This window comes from Cephus cinctus, unplaced genomic scaffold (genome assembly GCF_000341935.2).
Source record: "Cephus cinctus unplaced genomic scaffold, Ccin1 Ccin1_scaffold0160, whole genome shotgun sequence".
In the NCBI taxonomy this organism is placed as follows: domain Eukaryota; kingdom Metazoa; phylum Arthropoda; class Insecta; order Hymenoptera; family Cephidae; genus Cephus; species Cephus cinctus.
The window spans coordinates 2,067,363-2,094,873 of NW_014332886.1; the positions used below are offsets into that span (position 1 = coordinate 2,067,363).

A 27,511-nucleotide genomic window follows, 5' to 3' on the forward strand; every position below is an offset into this window, starting at 1 on the left:
GTACAGGGTAGGTGCATGGGGATTAGTATACCTATATTTAAGACTACCGCGAGAGACTCTGATGGTACAGAAGTTGTTCTGTATTCCAGTGGTCGCGTTGGTGGCATTTGTTTAAAAGAATTATATCTATGCAAATTACCGCAAATGGCCCTTGCCATGGCCTATAACTGCAACACCGTTAATTAGGTTTTTATTAGTCTAGTTTGCTAGGCGCGTTGACACGAACCGTGCAGAAATAATTATATCCAAAGAAACAGTAGGGTATTACTGTAAAACTTAGCGCGAACGCGTCATTACGTCATTGGACTATTGTGTTTATAAATGTAAACAATGAAAATTGTTACAATTACATAATTTTTTATTAGACCAATGTAATGATCGATATTCGCTCAATGAATTATTGAATGATATTACTGTAGATGTCGGTAAAACAGATTCTGACAAAAATGAACGTATAGTTTGCCAATGAATAAAGGCACAGAGACAGTGTCTGCACTGTGAGATTGGAGAGCTCGTAAAAGAAAAGGTCCACACTTTACTCCGTACTTTCATTCGCCACACTCACCAGCCCGTTTCTCAGCGAGGCGTTTTAATTTCTCTCCATTATGAAAATAAACCGGTAAAAAGTAATATCTCGAGCCCTTGGCACCCCGGTGACCTTTAATATAATAAATCGCTCTCATTACGACGGCTATCACTCAAAGACACTGTAGGGAGTAAAAGGGGATGGACGGGGAAAAAAGGTAGGGAAAAAATTATTAAAAAAAAAAGAAGTAGAGTAAAAAGTTCGGAGTTCTTGAAAATCGGATGCAGGAATTATATTTACCTCGTCAGTTAATCGCCAGACGTGAACCAAGTGAAAGCGGGATAGAAAGACACCGGATATTTAAAGAGCTGAGAAATAGCAAACCAAACTGTGCTCGGCTCGTAGAAGTTCCACGGTGATCGGGCTACGTGTTTCTCGTCGAGAGCCGGACCCTTCTTGTTAAATTGCTTAATTAAGTGGTCCAATTATAAAACAGGGTGTGCCCGAGGAAAGAAGTTTTTCATGGATCTCTAATAGCAGTCAGGACAAAAGAATGGTATTGGATAACGGGTATTTTGATTTTATCGATATCTATGAACTCATCCTAAAATATAAATATAATATACTTTATAATATATTTTCGAGGCTTGACTATTTAATCAATAAATTTATTTCATCGAATATATATATATATACACACACCTATGTATATATCTATATACACCCATATCTATCTTTATACCTATACACACCCTATCAGCGATAATGATGTCCCTTTGTCTCATTCTTTGTTTACACCATGTTGCACCTGTAGAGTTCAGTGAAAATAATTGCTGACTCTGAATATAGGGAAACGCCAAGCAAGCATAATTCAAATACAGTATAATTGTTATGTATACGAGAATCTTGGTACATTATTTAATACAACTGTATAATATCATATACATAGTAGTTTTAATGAGTATAGTTGAGAAAGTTTCTAATACGGCTTCCAATTATTTAGATGTTTGAATTTTCCTAAAACGGGGAGTGAAATCCATTCCGAATGTTACGTCGGTCCTTTAGGAAGACAATTTGGAAATATTTTTCGCGATACAGAGGAACGTATCCCGTGAGATAATATATACATAGATATAACGTATACTATATAGGTGTACATACTTCTGGAGTAAAGCTATTTTTCCCCAAATTTTCGGGCACGCCAACACGTGACAGAGATGGAGATAGGCAGGGTTCGAGGGTAAGAAAGATAGAGAGGATTATTGAGTGAAAGAGGATGAGAGAGTGAATGGCGGCGGCATAGCGGCTAAAGTCAAAGAGCAAAGGTAATGCGTAGGTGAAGTGTAGAGAAAATTAAAGTATCGTCATTTACAATTGATATCACTCAGCAACGTTGCTTGATGTAGGGTAGCATTTATATAGACATTTCAACCCTCGCTATATTTACCTATATTCAACATGTCATCTTGTGACACGTAATGAGTTACCGTTAATGAGATAATGATTAATTCTTAAAATTTGGCGTTTAATTTTTAAAAATGTGTAATAAACCGACCCATCCCTCAAAATTTTCTTAACAAAATCTCCTCAATAGATCACTTTTATTCTCTCTTTACCTCCTTTCTTTCTGTATACCGCATCCCGAGATACCACCCGTTATAAAAATGTCAAGCTTAGTTATTACGATCGGATTGCTTTTTTAATCAAAGCAGTATCGCTCTGTGCAATCTCGTTCTAGCCAATTTAGTATCTCCTTTTTTACTTGAGTATTATGGCGGCGCCTATTGGCTATCGCAGAAGCATTTAGTCGTTTCTACGTTGTTACCGGTATTTCCTTTCTCTTTTCTTTTTCCATCGATTACACATACCTTGTATTGAATCCAATCGATACCGACTCTTATTTTCTATCACGTTCATTTTTTTTTTTTTTTTTTTTTTTTAATTTGCGGCGCCTATTGGCTATCGCAGAAGCATTTAGTCGTTTCTACGTTGTTACCGGTATTTCCTTTCTCTTTTCTTTTTCCATCGATTACACATACCTTGTATTGAATCCAATCGATACCGACTCTTATTTTCTATCACGTTCATTTTTTTTTTTTTTTTTTTTTTTTTTTTTTTTTTTTTTTTTTTTTTTTTTTTTAAAGAGAATAAGTTTCGAACTCGAGACCTTATTTAATCAAGCGCGGCAACATTCCTGATACGTCAAATCACTAGTAGATATAGTACATTAACACATTTTTTTATTTGAAAATTAATCACGACCTTTATGGCTCTCCAGCGGCACAGTCGATTAACCAGAAAGTTCTTGAGAGGATACACACATTAAAAGTCAGTTCTGCTATATTCTATATCGAAGAAAAATAATACAGCGGGTAGTATGTATAAAGGTAGTCATAAAAGTGTATTACGATATTTGATGATAATTCTGTCTAATTAGAAAACACTGATATGCCACATAGGTTAGTTTTTTTAACATTTCCAAATTTATATAAAACTCATAGCACCAATTTATCTTTTAACACACCCGTGTAAACATTATAATATAAAGTAGTAATTGTCCTCATCGTAAATACTCTAATTTGTACATTGATACTATACAGTTGTACTGAATTCGCGATTATAGTATTTCGCGTACGTTGTGAACCGACTCACTGAATATACATATACCAATTTGATGGCTATGATGTAGAGCGTGATACATAAAATTTGCTGGATCGTATTTACAAAGCAATTTGCCCAAATGAATTTGTGGTTTGAACTCACGTCACAAATCAAATAAAATGTGGGTGCCTCGTATAAGTGAATTTTATATATGATTTTGATCAAAGATACAGTATTGACTTACGTCACAAATCAAATAAAATGTGGGTGCCTCGTATAAGTGAATTTTATATATGATTTTGATCAAAGATACAGTATTGACTTACGTCACAAATCAAATAAAATGTGGGTGCCTCGTATAAGTGAATTTTATATATGATTTTGATCAAAGATACAGTATTGACTTACGTCACAAATCAAATAAAATGTGGGTGCCTCGTATAAGTGAATTTTATATATGATTTTGATCAACTTACCACTTACCACCATTTCTCAATACTCATTATACTTAGTAAATGGATGTTTTCTATCTACGTGCACGTGTACATAAATTTTATCATATAGAAAAAAAATATTGTGTTACTGGACAACATCAAAGGTACAGATTAATCTCCACAAATTTGTGCAAATCGATTTACATATAGTACATATACACGTATGAAGTAAAAGCCAATGGTATCGTATTGCGTATCAGCGAATCGTACATATAATATAAAATTTTTTTTAGGAATCCCAATATTCAATATAAATTAAAACTTATTCGTTGTATTCATATAGTACCTGTATGTAATATTGCACCGATTTAAAAATCGAACCAATTTGCCTATCAAATATTACGCAACGCATTAATTTATATGGATGGAGATTAAAATATGTTGTTACTATTATATGGTTAATACACTACATGGATTCAGTATATTGCTCTTTTATTTATTTATTCGATATGGTGGTTCGGAATTAATGGCTTTCCCCTGAATTATTCGAATCGTGCGCGTTAAACGTGTAATTATCGATCTGCACCCCTTTAGAACGTATTCAAGAGTTAGTCCTATATTCCCCCTTCCCCATGACCATTCATTCTCCGTTACGTGTTAAATGGCTATATATCAAATCAGCAATAAGGGAACGACTACCAAGCAGCGTGATGAGACGGAGTTACGCTATATCGTTCTAGCATTATTATGACATTCGTATCAGGTTGTATTATCTACTTGTAGATATATAACGTATATGCATATGATAAGCATTGTATCTAGAAATCAGATACAATGCTTTTCATATATCTTTATATCTCTATATGCATGGTAAGCATTGTATCGGAATAATATAAACAATTACAGTATTATTGTTGTTTAAACCGTGAATAATATTGTTTACGAATATATCCCTTTTAAAAGCATTTATCGATAAAAATTGTTATGTGATAATATCAAAAGTATCTTCAAAAATCCATTAATTTTTTTTGTACAAAATATTCTATTCGTAAATATATGTATATCGTACTGAAAGTAAAGGGAATAGTGCTTGTTATTGAATAAAGAATAACTTGATATGGGTATGAGAATAATGCTGTCGTGGCAAAAATTCCTACGAAATGGATCGTCCCGTGGGGTTGAAAAAACCTTGTAGATTAGTTTAGGACTTTCGAAGATCGTTCCGTCGTAGAATCATCACGAGGAGACGTGATTTGAATTGGCATGGAAAGGTCGATTTTTGGACGGTTCGTTACGACGAGCAAATAAAAGAAGATTGTATATTCTTTCGTTATTCTTTGAATTTTTTTTATCAATTCCCATCCATGCACGAATACATAGTGCCATGACGTATAGACATATTCTTTCACTATATTTCACGTCGAATAAGATACTGAAGTAGAAACTTGCTCGTATGTCCATTCCTTACTGAGATAAAATTCTAAAACTCCATTGGATCTTTTGGGCGACTTTTCGGATACTTGCCAATTGCCAATTCCCGTACGTTATCACTACAGTAGCATCGACGCTGTTTGGTTTGTTATCATAGATATATTTTTATAGATAATCTTAATTGTTCCGTGCGAATCCTAAAGATCGACGAACTGAGGCTAAACAACCTGTATATTCGCCAAGATGATAACCCAGCCGTTATCAAGCTACGGTCGTTATTCGCAGCGGTCATCTTATCTAAGCAAGATGCAGTGGCTTAAGAAGCCATGAATAGACAAACGCATTGTTATAGACAGTTCAGCAGCTATGGGTTTATTACCTCAACAGAGCCATGGCTGACAATAACGGGCACGATTGTAATATAAGGTAATCACAGTAGGACGGCCATTAATGTGTATTACGTATACTCTACAAAACGGCAATGTTTGACTCGCTATAGTTGCGAAATGAAAAGGATTACATGGTCAGCGAATGAGTATTATCGTTGGGTCCAAGTGGGTCAGTTAGTCATTTACTAAAGTTTCAAGTTACCATTGAAACTTCGTCAAAAGGGAAACAAAGCTGTTATGGCTGACGAGAACTCGAACAGTCGAGATTCAGACTCGAGCCAACTCGTATGAATGGGGCTTACGATGCTTATTTCGATGAAATTGCGCGTTCCGCCAAAACGGTTGAAACTAGCCGTGCACGTGATCGTGTATTTTGCATGCATACATCGACACGAATGCGGCGAACCTAGTAACGAATAACGATTTGAGCCACGGCCGCGATAAAATTCCGTGTAAAAAAACAGACTGTAGCGAATCGAATAATTATCATTAGTAAAAGACCATAACTTTTCGTTAAAGCATAAGAGAGGATGTACGTAAAGGAAAAAGAATTTTCTGCACGTTTCGCTTTTCCTGGCTTTGCCGCCTTTCCACCTGGCATTTGGCACAGTTAAATTATCTCAGTGGTTACTGGTGGTATTAGCGTCAAATAAAAATCTGTTTCCGCTGACTCAGTGAAAAATATCGGTTCAGTTGAATCGAATCCTAACGAATCACATAATCCTCTGGTATTATCACGGTGCTTATAATGCTCTTTTGATTTCTACTTGAAAAAAAGTTTCTCCAAACGCCTTCCCCAAGTAACGGAAGTCATTCGACCTCAAATTATGCGGACACCTTTTCTTTTAATTTGTCGATAGACGTTGCACGCAATCAGACACACTGGTATCATTAGGCTCCAATCCACAATAGTCTCCAGAGGAGGTAAAGGAAACCACGTGCCGTAAGATCGACCGCGAGACAGGAAAGTGGTCTTTCAGTAGAAACAGGAAGCACAGTTCCAACGGAAACTCTCGCGCAGTCATTAATCCCAAAGATAGTAGGTTGAGAGGAGAAGATGCTGCGAACGAAAGAGACAGGGGAATGAATGTATAACGGAACGGAGGAAGAACGAAACGGAACTGAAAACAGAACGGATCGTAGCAAAAGAGTAGGAAGAGGATTCCCTGTCATTGATAGTTGTGATTAATGCGAGATGCGTCGCCAAGATAACTTGATTATGCGGGCGGCTGAGCTTCGGAATTCCGACGTCTCACCGTAGTCTCTCCTGAACGTTCCGCGAGCAGCTATTGATATCTCATCGGGAAAGCGTAATTCTTTTCCCGATTGGAATTCCAAACTTTTCTCCCGTGATTGAACGACGAGGGGTCAGTCGCGAAAATTCCTGACTTATCAAGATAGGGCTGCGCTTCGGGTGATAATAACTTGTGTCTAATTTGATCGCGATTATGACGTCATATTGTTTCAAATAAGACGTTTCACTTTTCTCTATTGGTTATGCTCAGCTTTCGTCTAGGAGTGTAATCTGGTAAGTAAGAGGTTCAAGAGGGGAGTGCCACGGTGATAAGAGAAGGATACAGGAGGCACGTTGATATGATTGATGATGGTGGATCTTGGCGGGAAATCAGCAGGTGCCTCTTACGAAACTTTGCTGAGTAATTCATATCATGTATCCATCTAACGTAGTTCAAGGGAGCAGTTTATTAGGTGATTGGTGCAGTGTCATAGAGATAGAGTTATCCTTGTTCCGCTTATGTGTCACATTACTAATTCTTTTTTTTTTCGATTTCTTCATTACACTTTTCGATCAGTATGGAAAGTGACCGAATTCTTTAAAGATTCCTTGGCTTCGTATCAGTTAGCTTTTAAATTACGTTCATGCAGTCGCGCGCGTCAATCTGACAGATTGGATAGCGGGAAATCTGCATTTTCATGATTTTACGTCAATAGGAAGATCGTGGTATTGACGGAACGGAGGTTTGGTACTGTCGATTCACGTAGCGTTTCTATTCGAGTCCTATATGGAAATTGACGATCACTGCAAGTCCTGGAACGCTGGCAAATCGCTCCGACGCGCTTCTACGTTTTGCTCACCATTTTCAATAAGCCAGTCACGACTTCACTTCCAAATACTGCAGTTTAATTCCATTTGAGATCCTCACAGCTTCGGAAGCCTCCATCTATAGAAGAATTGAACTGTACTCTAACATCATATACGATTCCAATTTTACAATGATAAAAGTCAACCACGTCATTTTTTCTTAAAATAATATGAATCTGACAATTCCTCTTGATCTACACTAACTTAACTTAACTTGTCTATTAAGACAGTCTAGCTTATTGATATTTCGATATGATTTTGGATGATTCGTAGTTTTCACATTTTCAATCAAGGCCATTTCAATATCAATAATAATTTGCATTATAATGGACTGAAAATATTTGCCGTAATTACGATTCTTTTCATAAAACTTAATTTCCTACCAGTTGGTATTCAAATAAGAATAAATCGTAATTCTTCTTTGGATCGTCACTTCGATGCCGGAGTCCGATCCGAGGTAACAGCACTGACTCATCGAGAAAACTTCTGATCTTTCATCAGCTGCTAACGCTTCGCAATCTTCTGCGAGAGGCAATCTCCAAGAATATTTAAGAGCTTGACCACTGAAGCCACTAGAAAAAGTATCGAAAGTTTCTCAACACACCTTTCCCTTTATTATTGGTATTCTTCATAATTACCACCGCGGTTTGGCCTACGAATGCTGCTTCTGCTGCTTTTGCGTGCTTTGGATTCAGGCTCCCGTTAGTCTAACGTGATTAAGCTAAAAGCTCTTCCAGACGTCACAACGGCAGTACCAATGGTAGCGGCAGTCTGCCGGAACTTTGAAAACCACGAATAGGATGTTTACTCGATAGTATCCAACCAAAATGGCAAAGCCTTTACGAAAATAAGCCTTTTATCATTACGTCATTAGTCTCATCATTAAAATCCTTATGAGACGTTTCCTTAATTGCGGTTTCCAGAATTTCTCTAAGGCCTTATATGATGCGGGAAGAGTATACAAAGGCCATTGTAGCACAAGTCTAGTAGGAATATCAGCAATATACTTTTTCTGACATTAGCGAAGTCTGTGGAATCGGAAATAAAATGGAAAATACGTACACAGCTGTGTCTACTTAGAATCGTACCGGAAAATGAAAAGATTCGCTCTTTCACACTGCGGTAGATATTTTCGTACCAACCGAAGCAATTTTCCCGTAAGAATTCATTGCTCGTTTCCCTGAGGCAACTCCACCTGGGTCTCCTCTATTTTACAAGAGTCTGCCTCTTAAATGCACCAATAAAATGTACTTGCTTATTATAGCAAGCTAAGGCAATCTCGCTTGTCTTAATGCCCAGTGTGCTTCTCTACTGCATAAAGATAATCGTGATAACGCTGGAAAAACAAGCACTCCCGATATTAACCTACATGGAGTTATCTTGTTTCACTTGACTTTTATACTTGGACGGAGTTAACCACTTTACTCTAATTATAGGTGGGCGATGTCGGGTCTAATGAACTTGGAAACAATTTTATATCCGATAGACATCGTGTGGGGAAAAACTGTAATATAAATATTTAACGCTTTATAATACGATTGAGAATTCGAATATATCAATATTCGTACACGTATATGCCATTCAAAAATCGTGTTGGAAAATATTTGAATAAAATCGATCATCCGTTATGCATATTTTGTTTTACAATTTATGGAACAATCATAGACAAATCTGTCAGAAAAAATGGCATTGTACTCTGTTCCATAGGTCTAATAATTTATACGGCACGTATACGTGTTTACGGAACTCGAAATTACGCGAAAGGTGAATCGATATTAATTTATTGAATATTGATTGAGTCGGATAAGTGTAACAAATTTGAGCAGCTGTTTTTGTAATATTTCCCGGAATTGAGCAGTAAATTAATAAGACTCATGTTTGCGTCGTGCTAAATATTGCGCAAGGAGTAACTGCCAATAGTATTCCTTTAACTAAGGTTCTATATTCCAATTACGAACAGACGCTCGAGATATGAGTATACTTTTTTCCCATCACTTTCAAGAATAAAAATAACCAAAGTTTTTCCACATATAAATATGTTTCGACTACGCAGACAATAAATTTCATTTTTCATAGTGAATATATTAGCTCGCGAAAACGAACGAGAAAACATTCCGCAATCTGTACACATATTCACGTTACTTAATGGAACGGAAATTCCACATTCTGTACATTCTATATTTTGAATTTTGAATGGTAATATGTATTCGGTCCTATTAAAAAGCCCATTAGTTCGACACACGTGTGGTATTAAATTAAAAAGAAAAAGAATTGACCGAACAATTAAATCCCTTGATAAACCTTTTACATCGATTAATCAATTGGAAATATTGTATGTACACGTGTAAGTACTAGCTGATCAAGGTAGAAACACACAGTTACATAATTAGCCGGTAGCTGGTTAAGAAGAAAGGAAGTTTTGTCATTTTTCACTTTTGTCATTAGATATTCTGAAATTAACGATCCCGCCCGAACTTGTTCGGGAGCAAATGAATGAAAGAAGCTGGCAGGGTAGCGAAAGGAGAAGAGATAAAAAAGGGAGAAAAAAAAGAGGATGGAAGGAACGAAGTGAAAGAAAGTATTAGCTACTCTAACATTGCTGGCAGGGAGATACAGGGGTGTCAGTAAAGTTATATGACCATCGGGCGAGGGCTTGGATGTTCCTTGTAGTTAGGTTAGGTTAAAGTTTAAGTTTGACTTAAGCACCGTCGAGAAGCTTGGACTCCTCGAGTACGATGTACCGTGTGAAACTTTTTCCATGAAATATTTCCTTCGCTTTACTTTCACGGCTAGCTATAGCTAACCTGAACTATAATCTGCCCTGTCCTATGCGACAGGGGCGCCACGGCGTCGAATGGAAATACAGTATGCTCAATGGTGTTAAAGGTAAATTCTATAACTATACTGACGCAAACAATAGCATCGGTACGATGTGGCGTATCTGACAAGTAAATCACGCCAAAGAGCACAAAAGCGATTTTCTTGTGACCTCGCGCATATATTCCCACGCGACGTTAACACTTGTGCACTACGCTAACGACCAACGACATTCGCGTTTTAACATCCTCTTTTTTCTTCTTTTAGCCGCGATCCCTTTAGCTCTTCTAGGAATCCCATTTGCGTTTGCTTAGTTTAATGAGTACTTGCTTGGACTTTGCAGCATTTTGTTTTAAATTATGCTTACAGAATGAAATTTGGATATCATTTTTATAGCTTTGTTTATCGTAGTCTGTCATCGAGCTGTTTGTTGTGTTTACAAATTTCGTTTTTTTTTTTCTTATTTTACGTGTTATTCAATATTTTTCTATTAGGGTTATTTAAGACTGTTTTACCAACTGAGATTAAGTTTGCATTTTGTAATGAAACGGGCGAGCTAAATTGTGATGTTTTGGGTAACTTTGCACACTTTTAGGTCGAAAATGACTTTTGATATATCTATAATCCAATATAATAAAAAAAAAAATTCATGAGATCGCATTATACGCGGTGGCACTCGAAATAATATGCATGACTTTAAGATGGCATTGGAATTACGGAATACGGAATAAAATATATTTGAAGCAGGCGTTCCAGCGTTCCCTATCATTGTATCGAATAAAGAGCCTGAAGAAAGGACTGAGAAAAGTGATTTCCGGGAAGCTAAAAGCCACGGATCAAGAATCTCCCTTAGATGCCTCCGCTAAATTTTCTCTTTGTCATACTTTTTCTCACTAGGGAAGATACAGCAGCAGTGAACCCGAAGATCTATAGATCCATCCTTTCAAATTAACTTTAATCCTATAATAGCTTTTGTCGTTATTTTCCTCGACACGATTCATTTTTCAAAATTCCCCTAACGACGAATATATTTTACAGCTTCTAAAAATACAATTCCAAACGAGGAAAAATGCTTTTACCATTTTTTTCAAATATAATTTTCCCTCAAAACTTCTTCTCTCTGAACCACTCTATAGAGAGTGTACACATTGTTTCAACGAAGTGCAAGGCTTTAAATCTTTAAATCTTTGCGGCGATTGTCGAGGTAAAAGTATTTACGTGTTGTGCGTAAGCTCCTTCGAGAAGGCAACAGTAACCTCACGAATCCCATGGGACTGGAGTAAAGGATAATGCACAGAATTTTACGAACCAGTATACTAGAAAAAAAGGATCAAACTTTATTCCATCTCGACGGGCACAGGCTTTCTTACAGTTTTACTATAAAATTCTTTATTTTTTACAAGACCATAATGCAATCCCGAATACCATTTTAGTAATACAATTATTTTGATCGCGTAAGATTTCATAACATCAATATTTTGGAGTATCGAAATTTTTAAATCATTCAATTTTTTCAACGTGGATGAACATTTAAAAGCTGTAGATGTAATTACGATGTAATATTTTTTACATAAGAAAATAATACTTCGCAGCATCCCCGTACCAGCTGATTGAAATTCCTAGGAATTTATTATCCGGTCGGTAATAATTTCTACAATTATATTAAACAATCTCATTTTCTCGACTCTCAGGACCGACTTATTATTTCATGGAAACTGACGTTCTTGCACTCGGCTAGTGAGATTGTGAACGACGCTTATACCTGACGGAGATGTTCAGCTAGAGGATTCTCACCGTAATACCTTCATAAATCAAGAAGCAAAGCGAAACGCTCTTCAGATTGGATGCAAACAGCGAATGCCATAGGTATCTGCCATATTTCGGAAGTAACCGAATCCCAATAGCATTGAGAATCTGGACTGTCTATATTATTGAGAGAACTCCTGTCTGTCAATTATGAAAATAGAATAGACATCGTCCATATGCTATACAAGATTATAAAATACGACAAATTTGTCAGTAAGAGAGTAAAGCTTTTAATAATTTTTTTTTTAAACCCTCATGATTATGGAATTTCAATTTAACTCTATATATCCCACTGATTTACGTAAATGAGAAAAATCTGCATGCTACTACGGTACAAATTAAATTTAAAGCGTTAAGGAAAGACCTGGGAGGTACCTGCTCGTCAATAATTCAAAGGAGGTTATTTAAGGCAGCATTTTTGTCCATACCTCGTGTTTTGATTATCAGCATCACAAAGGTGAAACGTATTATACACGTTGCCACCGTGCACCATTATGTGCTCGTTAAAACGTGATATTGCGAATTTATGCGCGATGTTCCTTTGATGTTGACTTGGTTAAAGAACAACGTGGCAAAGAAATTGAACGGTAGATAACGAGAGTAATTGTTGTCTGGCGACATAAATCTGTATACAATATATATCGCCGTTTAAAATTTTCTAATGACATTCAGAAATAATAATCTCATCATAAGAGAGTTGAACAAATTTTTTTTCTACACAATTTCTATCTCATAAATTAAGAGGAAGAAATATTCAATGATGCGCATGACATTTTTATCGAACCTATAACTTTCGCAGAGAAGCGAGAATAATCTATTGATCAACTTAAAAAAAAAATTAATTTATCTTTTGTTTCAGGTAAGAGAGTACAGTTCCTCGCAAAAAGTTGAAAACATCTTTTGGCCATACAGTAAGTGAAATAAATTATGGAGAATCCCATCATGCATCATTATTCATTCCGTTAGCCACGTAAACTTCCGTTCACCCCAGACACATCGGCAACGTGGAAAGTGAAACCTGCAATTACCGGCACTCGGTACGAGAACTCTCAGAGAAGATAGACACACGGAATACAGCTGGAAAAATGCCACGTGCATATTTTACGAGGATCGTGAGGTACATTACAAGAAGTAAGTTCTTGACGTAATGACAGCTTCGCGTTAGGGAGAATCGCAATGCCAGGCATGTAGATAATAATCTATAGATATGTTTATGATCAAAACTTTGGGTAGCATCGAGATAACTTACAGTAAGATATCCTCGGTGATGAAGTAGACAAATTTTTTTTTTAAGTTTTTTCATAATTTTCACATAAAAATATCGCGCTTAATTACCAACGAAATGATAAATATATCTGCATGAGATCTAGTAATCTATCGTTTTCAATTTTTATCATGAAATTATTTAAATAAACTTACAGTTAACCATACGATATACGACGTGTAATTATTATAGTTTTGACTCTAAACACCGGCGCCGGCTTTCCATCGGATTCGCAACACATGTGGCCGAATCGTTACTTTCTTTACGATGCTGTAAAAAGAGGGAAAAAATTACTAGTCCATTCACGTAGTCTTGACATAAAGCACAACGGTATGTATAGCAGGTGCTTTTGCGCAACATTATAGCGGATCTAGTATGGATGGCACTGCATTTCCACATAACGATTCTTATACTACACATTGTGTGTATGCGATATATATTACTATATCATGAATATATATGTATATGCATATATATACACAAATATATATATCCTAAAGAAATAAAGCAAAGTGAACGTCCTCGGAATATGCCAATATCCCATTTTGACGAAATAACATTGAGGCAATAGGATATGAATAAGAGAAAGAAAAATACAAAAAAAAAAAAAAGAAATAACGGGAGTCTTAGATTACGGAACGAAATTGCACGAATTTACTACATTCGATTTACCTCAGCACGAGCTTCATTTTCCTATAACGTGACCATTCGATTTCAATATCTCAGCTTTTACGCTTGTGGATTTCCATAAGTGAAATTTTCCCGTCTCATCGAATTCCCAAGATTCCAAATGGACTTCACCAAGAGAGACCGTTCTCGTTTCTTCTGTCTTAACTACGAAGGACCAGTGCAACTGGTATCACCCTGGACTCTAGATTCCAGTGAATGCACGTCTATCCCCGTTAATGTAACCTCGTGAAATCTTATATACGTAGCAGAGGAAACGATCAGTTTTTCATAGAATCTCTATACCATTTGAACCCCAGTACGATATACAACCCTACGTATCCTATAACGTTGCCCTTTGTATATTAAACTAATATTGACCCAAGGACTCATCTATCGAGAGAATCCAATAGTCCAGACCTTCTCGGTCAATAGAGTCATCCTCGTGTCCCTAGTGCGACCAATGAAACACACTTGACTGATGTTTATTCGAAGTCACAAGATTGAATCTGGGTGATATATTACGAGCTCTTCTTAATTATTAAAGATCAGGTATATAGACAGGATCTATACAGCCCGTACAGGGAGGACCTTGGTGTCGATTACAGAGGGTTGTTTGAAAAGGATCTGAAAATTTGTATATCAAGACTCAATTAAATAAAATCTCCAGCGGCACGAGAGAAACAGTGTAGCTTCAGTTACAATTGAAGTTTCATTTCGCAGAGTGAAGCGAAGGAAAGAAAGATCGAATCAGTGGAAATTTAGGGTAGCTGTACCTTTCGCTCGATGTAAGAAACTTTAATCGTAGGCCGAAGGCTCAAAGCCCAAGTGCTCATACAATACAATTCGTCAGTAAGACAATGATGTATCATCTTATTTAACATTTAACAAAGCTCATTGCGAAAGCAATCAAAACTTAGGGCGAATTCCCGTGCCGTCGAAGTCTCGGTTTACTGCCGGAATACTAACGTTTCTCTCGTCCGCCCATCGACCACTAACGAAGAAATAAGTTGATTAATTGTTCCCCGTTCGAACTGAGTCCTGATTGGCCACGGTAACCCAATAGCAGGTAGGTGATTGGATAGGTATTGAATTCTCTTCAAATATTCATTATATAGACGGTTACACTTTATACGGAATAAATTAAAATGGCAGATATAATGTTGATTCGAGATATAAATGTGAATTGATTTTTTCGCTCTGATTGTCATTGGTTCAATTAATTGTGCATCTAATGGCGATGATCACTTAATATCCTAATGTGATAATATATATATTATTGAGAAAGACAGCTAATTAGAGACTAGTCATTTATAAATTTTAATAAATCCCCCGTATATTCGCTTCAGTTTTACGGTGTGATATCCTATACTTGCTCAAGGGAATAATAATGACGTAATTACAGAGAAGTAATTAAAATTCATTACTGAAGCGTATGTCGCATTCGGGAAACTCCAGGTGTATTGCGATCTTTCAGAATTGATTTGTGGCCACATTGTAAATCGCATTGAACAGCTGGAACGGCAACGTTGCGGTCAATGAATTCAGTAGGGAAATCCTTTTGGTCGCGTTTAATATCCTTTCTAGACATAGAATTTGGCGAAACACTAATTAAGTCTTCATATGAGAATACATATATTCTATTAGTTCGAAGTGAGTGATAACTTTCAATATTAAATATTTTATATTATTTTATAAATAGGCATGGATTAACTGTCAAAACGAACGCGCGTTTAAACACAAAAATTAGTTTGTACTCATTTTATTTAATTTTATTGTTGTCTATGTTATCATTATTATCAAGTTGCCATATGCTGGTCCGCTACTTAAGTGACCTGTCTCCATATTGATCGTATGACGTCATTAGGTGATCTTCAAATACTCATCCTCCGAAAGGATCAGTGTGAATTCGGCTTTTAAAATGTTCAAAACGAAATAAGAAGGTCTGGCGAATTTCAAAGAAATTCAATGCTTTTATATATGAAGCAAAAGCTGGGGGGATTTAGTGACGAAATTGTGACTCTTATTTTCCTATAAAAAATCATTTCCAGTCAACAGGTACTGTTATTAAGATAGCGTAGTTGAAGAATGTACTTTTTTGAAATGAAAAAAAGAAAGAAAGCTTAACGATATCCAACTGAAAAGGACTGTTGCCGTTTTTTCATTTCGACGATATAATTCTTTCGTTCAAATGTCAGGCTGACTCGGTCAATTTATTATGATTTTTCATGTACAACAAGTTTGTGCCAACGGTGAATTTTTTAACGGAGTGAAGTCTGGGAAAATAAAGGTTCACAGTTAGTGGAAAATTGAGAAAAGCTTCCAGCCCATCTATTAGATAAAGGATATCGTGTACTTCGATGACAGTGACGTTGACAGATGGCACACGGTGCCATTTCCCGAGGATCTTTGAACTCCAAGGGAGTTGACAAGGCTGAGCTATCTATCAGAATTTCGTCAATCAGCTCTCGTCAGAAATCAAGCTCTACCTACCAAGTAGAAGTATCGAAACTCCAGAGAATGCTGACGCCATTATGGCGATTATATTGAAACTTGAAATTAGCTCGTGCTTCATCATTGTTACTAGATTTTATATGTATATCAACATTCATTATATGTTCAATGTGAAGGTTTAGGAAAGTCGTTTCCCTGTTGTACAAAGTGAATTTAAGATAGCCTCAAATACAACTATGTTGGTAACAAATACTCATTTTCCTCGTTACCACTACTGCACTTAGCTAGCTTCAAGTTTATCACGTATTCCAAGCTGCAAGTGTACACAAGTGCATCGCCAGAATATTCCCTCGCAAACTGTCATAATTATAACAATGAACTCCTAGTACTTTATAATCCAGCCTTATATTTAGCCATTCATAGAATAACAAGTTTGGCAGATGCGCAATACGATTTTAAAGCGAAGTTCATAGTTTCTCGTAGGGAAAATAGAAAAAGTCAGTCCACCAGCAGTTTTCGTATCTGCAGTTGGCCCATTTCCAAAGTTTAAAATGGAAACTTAGTATGAGCTCGATTCGTATTCCTTGATTTATAATTTATTGTACTGGATCACAATTATAAAAGTGGGCATAATTATGAACCCGGTAACAAATCATTCCAAATTATTATACCATAAAAATATAAAGAATTAGGTTAAAAAAAAAACTTAAAAGAGGAAAACGTAAAAAATTCTCAAATAAAAATCCCCCCTCCCTCTTTTCAGTTTATAGCGCGTACGCGTCTCTTCGTTTCATAAATAATCGCAACGATAAATCGCAAGCGATTTTCCTCTTCTAAATCTTTTATTTATACCCGTTAGGTTCGCACCGGTGAAAGCTACGGAATAAAGTTCTCGTTAGGATCGACCTTATACGGAAACACGCAGCGCGCCACGGACGCGACCTGCTGGAAGGGATGGAAAAAAAGGGTAAGATAAAAAAGAAAGTTAAGAAGCAAAGGAGAAATGGAAGAGAAGAAAAAAGAAAGAAGAGGGACCAAAGTTCAAAGGATACTAGGAAACGAGAGTCAGGAGCAACGAGCGTGCCCTAATAAATTTGTGCCCTTAGACAGCCATTGATAGGAAGCTCCTTCTTCCCTTGGGTATACCACTTCCGTAGGAAAGGAACGTGGCTCTAACGTTGTGGCTAAGTTAGCTGCTCCAACACTGCCTGTACTCCTGCCGTAAAGTTCTATCATAGAAACTTCCCACCATGAAGATCTGAACGCTATCTCATTATACGACGTTTCCATAGAAACAACATTAGCAAGTATACGAACAAGCGTAAATACGTAGTTGCAGTAGAAAATTATAGAAAGTTATATTACGTATCATGATGAACGATCCAAGACGGACGCCTTGAAAATAATTTAATATTTTGCCAAGTCCATAACGATAAAATATCAATACAATTTTCATTCGACTTATCATGCCTATATCGAATCTTTAAGTGCACGTATCTGTAGATGACGATTTAAAGCTCTGTGCATACGCACAAGAAGTTAATTCAAAGTAGATAAGGGTGGTACACGTAATCGTTAAAGAATATCAACCGCGACGTGACAGTAAAAACTTTCAAAGTCGTTATTTTAACGATCTCTAACATTAATCGTCACTTCACAGCCTGATCTTACGTGGTTTTTGTTTTGTTTTATCGATACCCTCTTTACAGCTTTTTTACGTTTTCGATCATTCGGTTCGCTAACAGGAAAATATTTAACTAGCTGTCGTGACCAGGTTCAGAATTTAATTCCTTGTTAGGATTAATTATAACACAACTCATGCACTGCTGTTTGATATATTTTTAATATGATTATATTAATAACTGAATAATTCTGGTAGTTATGGGAATTCTATGTTATACGTTTCGCAATGCAATTCTCTTCTGTCTGACATGTACTACTCGATTATCCCCCATTATCACAAACGATATTATTCCATTTAATTTACAGCGCGATGCTCGAAATTTAATGCTGTGTAATCATAATCGCATATAGAATTCAATTAAATATCCCTATTTAAAGGGACTTCTCAATGCAATTTCTATATCCACATTGGTCCAATAAATCACAGTATATTCTGGTACACGTTAGATAAATCCGAAGTCATATACATCCATCTACATGAACTCTGCATATATCAATTAGGCATTGATAATTATCATTATTAAATTAATTGAAATAAATCAATGTATCCCAGAGGCCATAGTACATATTATTTCCTAATTCGGAACGTATCAATGTTTCAATGTGATAATCACTAGCCATATTTCTTCATACTAGCCCAACAATAAATCAAAGCCAGCATATAATTTCATAAAAAAATGTTACTCCCTCACGCAATCAAACCATATGTATACCCACCCGATATCCTAGTCTCAAAAATGAAGATTAATACCCCATGGGCGCCATCGAATTAGATTCTAAAGAAAGTGCCTCCATAAAACGTCCTTAGAAGGTTCGTAAATCCTTTCAATTCAGCTCGCCCTACCGTATCGATACCGAGGAAAAGGAAAGCGTTTAAAAATCCAAAAGTCGCCCATCGTTACGTGTCGTTCTGGTGCCAGTAACCAAAGCAATGGATTACAACGTTAGATACATGGAGGGTAAACTTGGTACCATCAGTGCAGAAGGCTTGGCCAGGAGTCGTCTGAGTGCAGCAGACTCATAGAACGTTCGACGAAACCTACTTAGCCCATAAAGGACAGAGTAAAGATCCAGCGATGAGATCGCTTTGAGGCTATAATAAAAGGTAGCTGAGTCCACCGGCAAATCGAGTTACTTGAAGCGGCGTGTCTCCTGCCATGCACTTCCTTAGGGAGGGATAGGGTAAAGAGTACGTAGAACGGGAAAGCAATGGAAGACCAGGTTGGCGAAGATGGCGATGAACGAGGTGGAAGCTGGAGGACAGACAGGAAGACGAGGATGGCTACCATGAGGACAAAAATATGAGTCAAAGGATTCTTCCGTAAAGGGAGAGAGAGTGAGAAAGAAAGCGGTCGACTGGTACAGGGAGGCCAGGACACTGTGACGCGATGAAGATATAGTGATGGCTGCCGCCTTTAAGGTGAGCGACGATAGAGGTTGGGGGCTCCCTTCTACGTGGTCGCTGGAGCACCGTCCTATCTCTCATCTTCCACTTTGTACTCTCAGTGAGAAAAATAGAAGGCGCATAAACGAAATGCGCGCGAGCGAAGGCGGCCGCAAAGGGAGAGTGACTACACTGTTAAAATGGAAGTGGCGATGATTACCACACGAAATTGCTCCTGCGTTCCTTCCTGTCTATGGACCGTAAGAGGATATCTTCCACGTGGGTTCTTTCCTATTTCTGAGAAGATATCTACTAACCCACCTATCTACTTAGCTAGCTCGGTATATAGGTAGCTACTTTCCACAAGCAAAGCTTTTTGCATATCGCCGAGAGAAGGAACAAAAGGCTTTTAACTTTGGATTCTTTTATACGGTCCTACGCTATTGGCGACTGTTTTACAATCCCACTGGCTTCCTCCTTAGGTAAGAAGCGTGTGGAATTTTCTGAATTTTTATATAATCTGTGTATAAAGGTAATGTTAATTTCCGGTGGGAATAATATATCATGCTGGTAAATGAATGAAATGATGGTTTGATAGTTACATTTGGATTGGAGCAATACGTTATACTAAAACTTTACTGATGACGTTGGAAGAACTAAGTTTGGAAACGAAAGTTACTTTGCTATCGTTTGATACGTGAAACATTTTCATAGCTGCAGAAGGTCTGATAAACCAAAGTTTCTGAATTACGGATGAATAAGTATTTACGTCACTCGTATCTTGAAATGCCAACGGATCAACCTGCATATATATATAGCACGTCAGGATGTTTTTGCACGCCTTTTCCTATTTCGTACTTAGAGTGGTACGCCATTTGGCAGCTAAGTACATCAGTATTGCCACAAGCCGAGATCTACAGGGCTTTAATGGGAAGTTTGAGAAAAAGCTTTTAAAAGCGGAAACGTTACCGCTCATAAAATTTTGAAGCGATTTGTACCCCGGCAGTGACGTTGAAATTTTATGTCGTGGCGTGCAAGCTCCATTCGACTCTCGCAATCCTGCTTGCGTCATACGAATTTTAATGGAACCAAATCTTCTTCTTTTCTGACCCATTATGAACTTTCATTAAATCACATAAATATTACCGCAGCTCGTATCGCCTGATGTAGAACAAATCCTAATGGTCTTCACGCTGCAAGAAATTATTACATATAAATTGACGGATGATATTTAATGCGTCAGTATTTACCGTGACGTAATGGCAAAAAATACTTTAAGCAGTGTGTAAATTAAATGAAAACGTGGGTATATAGTTTTTTCTATTCTTTTAAAAAAATACGTCATTTATTTCATCCTTTAAAATTTTACCTACGTCTCTGTCGATTTATCGAATTTTTATGAAAATTAATCCTCTGTCCATATGGACGTACTTGTAGTATATTATCGCGTAGGGAGTGTCCCATGGCTACATCCTTTGATACTATACCTACTATAGAGTTCGCAGGAAGATCTGTGCGAATGTGCTTCTACGCATAGGTACGGTACATGGAGTTGATTGGCCTTTCGTCAATAGCAACAGACACGTATCTATGTACCAGAGCATTAGGTAATGACAAGTTTCAATGCGACGTCAACAGCCTTTAGGAACCGTCGTTTTCCCATGGATCAGTTGTCGAGTAAAATACACGCAATAGTTCCTAAGTGATGGATACGTGCGTATAAAGTGCGTGTACGCACTTAGTATAGGTTAGGCACTGATCGTAACTGTAGCAAATAGGAGAGATTTGTGAAGCTTCGTCCAATAGGAATACTTTGAAAGTACTTTAGAAAAATCTTTTAGGTCGATATGATGCTCCATATTTACGTCAGCAAGGGCAGTTATAGTACAAGGGAAACAATGAAATAGCGAAAATATCGGGGAAGGTTTCTCGATAAAGTTATATAATAATAGCGGCTGGATCTCACTTTGATAAGGGACAAATTTCTTTTATCTGGAATGTGCTTCCAATATAGTCGAATATTCGAATATAGATAAGAAACCTTATCTCGTCCTTGCGAAAAGCTTCGAGCTTAATTACATTATTATGGATATTTCCGACAGAAATTTACTATGGTTTACTCGAAACTTTATTAGGACAGTCAAGGATGGATACATTAAACGATTTAAGGGAGCTTCGTTGCGAGGGACTTCGATTTCTTCCTTCTTTCGTTATTTAACGACTACGGGTGAATTTTAATGATTTCGGTAAGTCGTTATTATAATAACTGGTGTATGGTTACGCGAATAATCCTCGTGGCCGTCGTTCATATTCGATTACCAAAGAGTTGATTTTACGTAGTAACGAAGGTAATTCAAATTTCTTTTCTGAGCCTTATCGTTGGGATGGTTTTAAATGTGACATGAGAATAAACTATGATAAATTTATATGATGATTTATAAATATGCAGAGAAAGTAATGAAATATGCATTGGAACTTTACAAAGTATTTGACATATTTTAATCGTGCATATCAGGCTGTGGAATCAGAAGGCTTTCTACTTCGCGTGATATTTAGCTCACGCGTATAAGTGAAGGTTGCGAAATGATGTGACAAAGATAAGAAAAAAACAATTTTCAAAACAATGTTACATAAAAGGACTGCAGAAAAAATATGAATAGTAATAAAATATTTTGAAAAAAAATTAATTGATACTGATTCGAATGAATATTTTTATTCGTCTTTTTCAAATTTTTGTATTTGTCTGTTTAAAGAAAAACTACTTTTCTTCCTCATCTCAGTACATTCTATAGAACACTGTGTAAAATCAACACGACACGAGTCGTCAGCATTGAATAAGTCAGACGAGAGTAATCCGGAAAATGGTCCATAGAGTTCCTTTTCCCATTTGACAATATTTTCTGACTAAAAACTCAAGATAAATTCCACGCTATTTTTTTTTGCTTCTCCACATATTTCTGTCTATATGTGTATAACACATTAATCTTTAATACAGTCTCAGCACTAGGTGGTTTTTACATCTCATTCTCTTTTTCCCTTTTCTAATACACTCTCCTCCTTTTACCGTATTTTTACAATTTTTTCTACTCCTACAAGATAAGAGCTTTGTCTCGGATGACGTAAATTTTCAAAAAAAATTGTCGTTCGTTCTAACAGACGCCGCACGCCCTTCAATGAACCGCGAATAAACAGCCTCCACGATGTTTACATTTTAAAAGGGCTCCAGAGCTCATCGCTCTCAGAATCTTTCCCGAGGGATGAAACGTCGTGAATCAAGTCTCCAAGAATATCAAGGCACAGATTCACGGAATATTTGATCAATGTAAGAAAGCTTATAATTGCCAATCATACCGTGGCAAACTAATCCCATATCTTGGCTGTAAAAAGATAACTTCAGAATCTCTTAATTGAAAAGATCGATTATCCGTCAGTTATAGCCCTTAAAAACAATATGTATACTGAAAATTCTTACACGTAAAATATCCTAATCTCTGTTTGGCTTTCTAATAGACTTACCAGTATTCCGAATATACCATAGGATAAAATCGAAAGGCTTAAACGTTTCGAATATCGCTAAGAGCATTATCACGTTTCGTACTGAAGATTCTGCGCGCTATGGTCCATACGGTGGTTTACCGGATGTTGCTTGCTATAACCATCCAGGACTTGTCTTGCCTAGAGGCGAGCAACGTATTTCCAACGTACGTAGAGCTGCCTAGCGCTGGTACACCGGAATACATATGTATGCAGATATAGGTATACTGAATAGAGGGTTGCGCAAGGTGATAAATGTGTAAGACGTGTTACACCACGGTAAACGCGCTACCAAGAAGACTCCTTTCGGCCACGATTTCCACGTTGAACGCAGACGCTCGGATATACCTGGAGCGGGTACAGAGATACCATAGTTTATACATATACGTGCATATAAGCGGTATATACCCCTTTTATATTTTCAGTTGGCTACTGCCTTGAGCTTCTAGATAAATTTTAAAGAGCGATTGATGCATCTTTTCAAAATGAGACACAACAATATTTGAAACAAAATTTCACGTCTCGTAAACATCAATGGACAATTTATACGATTTGGATGTAAATTTGGACTACAAGTAATGTGCTAACGTAATGTATTGTGAGAATGAAGTAAATGAAATCTAAAAGAGACCTAAAGATCTATAAGGAGCTATCGAACAATTTATATCGAAGACTAACGTCAGTCTTAATGGCGGCGATGAAGGACAGATGGCGATCTATTCCTCAGTGATAGGGTCGTTGGGATATAAGGTGGAGAAGCGATATAGAACATCGTAAATAAGGGATGATTGGCGAGCCGGCCTTTTCCTTTGATATTCTATAAGGTTGAAAGCTCGGAGCTTCTGCGTGAAGGTTTTCTGCGACCGAGCGTATATACAGGTATATCTCTATTCAAGGGACACAGGGAATTTGAATTTTGATAAAATTTATATGAATTATCAGCTAATTTCACTTGGTTAAAATTGCTCTACCTCTTCTATTTATTACATCGGTCTGAGGTTTTGAACGAATGGAGTTTTACACTGCATGGTTAATTCCATCGTTAAACGCTCGTAGAATCTAATTCATGCAGTTCTTACGCTTGTGGCTAGCCATAAGATTTATAGGTTAGCTAGCTACGCAACCTGTAATTAATCCAAAGTGTTAAATCGAGGCCGTGAACATGTTCTTCAGAATGGTAGACATCGCTCCTTTTCTAACTGAGTAGTCATACCCTCGTATGAGGACTATCGAACGTTTTATTTTTTCAAAATAAATTAAGGAAAAATTCCTATAATCGATGCGTTTCCTATTTTTGTCGTAAATTTGGATTCTGGTCTCGTTCATACCATGTCGGCTTCTAAAACTTTTGTTCTTGCTTACTGAGGATTTTCTGACGACGGTAAAACACAAATCATTTGTATTAATAGGAACGGCAATAGGGTGGATATCGGGACTTGTAAAGGAATCCAGATGAGAGTCACCACAAACATTCTCCCTTATCTGGTATTGGATACTTTAGAATATTTATAATAGTACCAGAAGCCTTTTCTATGAAATTTAATTGGAATGTAATATTATACGCTTCGACGTTTTTTTCGACCTCGAGCATTTTTCTCCATGGAATCCCTATATATCGCTACTTTTACTCATGCACGGAAATACCGCATTCTCCAATATTCCCAGTATCATTTCCGATATTACTTAGGTCGGAACATCTGCGACATTTCTAGTAAATTTACCAATGATTCTACCCATTCTCAAGTCTCATTCTAGGATATCTATCTGCGGTGGTTAGATACTGCAGGAATATTTCTATTACACTTATTCACATTAATATAACACATTTTTCAGTACTTGTAGAACCAATAAAATTTAATAATAAAGTAAATTAATGCGATCCACAAATAGTAAATTCCTGTATACATATAACAATACAATCCTTCATGAGATTTTAATGTAATATGAGGAATTTTAATAAAACGTAAATTTTTTTATTTAACAAACGAAAACAATTTCCGCTTAGCTTTTGTAAAATATCCTCACCATTATGAAAAAGTCGTCCCTATAAAAATACGGGTAAGTTCGGAATATTTTTACCGTAGTCGAAATCTATGAATCCAATAGCTCCAGTAGATTCAGGGTAGCGCGAATATACATTTTATTGTTTCATTCTTCCTTTTTTCTCCCCTCCGAAAGAGAGTAATACCGATGCAATGGGTAAATAATTCCGAATATTTATATTTTGTTCTCGATAATCGAACAAATGAATTGGCAATATCCGGTTCGGATGAGGATAGTAAAATTGAGCACGATGACAATACCATCTCGGGTTTTATTGAACGAATTGTACAGCGTAGGAGCATTCTTGCCTGCACACGCAATATTTATGGAGTTTATATACGTCTAGGGAATATTTATTGTTATTACATGACATGTGAAGCAATGCTATTATTTTTTAAATTCAAAAACAATTAGAGATCATAAACAGATAATTCCCAAATATATTTTATCTTAATTCAAAAAACTATCTGATACGTTCCCCTTTAAAGGATCATAAAGATCGGCCTGACTGTTTTCCACAGAGCGAGGCGAAATTTCATACAAACACAAAGTACAGAAATCCCTAACAGACTTTTCGAAAAAGTTAACTTATTTAAAAGGTTGGCGATGTGCTTTCTACCGTTACGTATCTGCTTAAGCGGCCAACTTCATTCAACATGCAAACATCGAGGCAGAAGGGATACGGTCTAACGGGTTATAAAAAAAAAAGAAACTATTCGTTCCATCCAGTCAGGCAATTGGAGGCGGAGAGAGGAAACATTTCTTGTTGAAAAACGAAGCAAAGAAACGTCGACCTGATGGAATTTACTGCACGCCGGAAGTATTCTAAGAGGGTTGCTTCCACACTGCTGGATAGCGGAAAGTGCTAGCAGGCGTTTTGGTGGTTTATTTGAATGCATACTATACCCTTATAAATATATCATATATATATACATATAATATACATACATAGATCATATCATCTTATAGGTACTTCCAATTTTCCAAAAACAGCTACCTCTTACGCTACTCGTATTCACCGTCACACTTAAACTCTTAGATTCAAAGGGTTGTGAAAAAAAAATATTGTTACGCCAGACTGTGAAGATTAGCTTTTTTTGAAAATTTCTAACTGATACGTAAAAAACCTCATCTGGAGTTTCTCTGCATTAAAGTGCATTCATTCTCGTTACGAAACATTTAAGACCACAATAGAAACATTGCAGATGGTAAACAAATGATAGACAAAGGTGGTAAGTGTACCGATGGAAACTAAGTTTTTAGTGTAATTACGTAGCGTGGACTGATGAAGCAAATTTTGTTAAATTATCGGATTACCCGAGGAATGAGGTTAACCTTAGTAGCGAAATTTGTCTCAAATTAAGTTTCATGAATTCCCACGCGTATAGAAATTCTATTTTCACAATTGGTTTATCAATCTACACAAGCATGGAAATATCGCACGATATTCTAGGATTAAATTTATTGAATGTAGATTACAAAATTAAGTTTTTTAATTTCGAAACTGCCACGGTATAAGCTTAACTTGTATTTTATTTTCATTATTTATCTAACCCTCCCGTATATATTAGGTCATTTTACGTACATCGCCCATATGATATTTGACGACATTCATGCGGCACTTTCCTTCTGTATATTTATTCGTTCATACAGTAACCATATCGCAATTCTGAACCCCATGAACCTACGTCACGTGTACCCAGGGTGCCGTTATAATAAACTGTAGCTCATCCATCTACCCTAAGCAATTTTACAGAAATTCAGCGTAAACAATTCCACGAGATATTTCTCAAATTCACGGTGGAAGGCAGCCGGCCTTACTACTAGTCCATTATATTTTTCTCGTTTTCTCAAATTCAAGCACGCGAGCTATTGATATATCGTCTGAGAGCATCTACACTCAAGTAGTTTAGCACGAGGCAAGTGGCGCCACATGCGGCGAGAAGAGGAATATTAGTCCAAGGAAAGTCGATGAAAATGAGTGAACGGAGAATGCTCTCTTCTATATACGTATAGAGGACAGTACGTTATATTTGTACTGGAAGAAAGAATAAAGTAACTGAAGTAAAGAATGGCGAAACGAATGGAGGAAAACTAGAAGAAGTAGATAGACATACGAGAGTGTCTTGCGCAACAGTAGGACACGACACAGGAAATGCTAGTGATCCAGACAAATGACGGTGCGGTCAACCGGAGACAGTCGCAAGCTATTCGCCATACTGTCAGATGCGAAGTAGGTACAGAGTTACTGGTAATTCTCTAGGGAGTGCTTGAGGTACACCTTGTTACGTTGTCCCAACAACCTAGTCAGTTTCCCCTAATGAGCATTAGCTCCTCTTGATCGATTATCAAATTATAATTTGGCGTTTCCTACCAAT

At 36.8% G+C, this 27,511-nt stretch overlaps 1 protein-coding gene across 11 annotated transcripts in view; it reads left to right on the plus strand.

The window, feature by feature from the left end:
* Nucleotides 1–27,511, plus strand: part of LOC107263603 (fasciclin-3) — a 187,188-nt gene that overhangs the window by 115,132 nt on the left and 44,545 nt on the right. Inside the window, exon 2 of one of the 11 annotated variants that reach the window (XM_025080928.1) lies at nt 13,072–13,236. The exons of the other annotated variants lie outside the window; for them this stretch is intronic. Coding sequence (XP_024936696.1) covers nt 13,191–13,236 — 46 coding nt within the window. The 5' untranslated portion in view covers nt 13,072–13,190. The remainder of the gene's footprint in view (nt 1–13,071; nt 13,237–27,511) is intronic. 11 annotated transcript variants of the gene reach the window in all.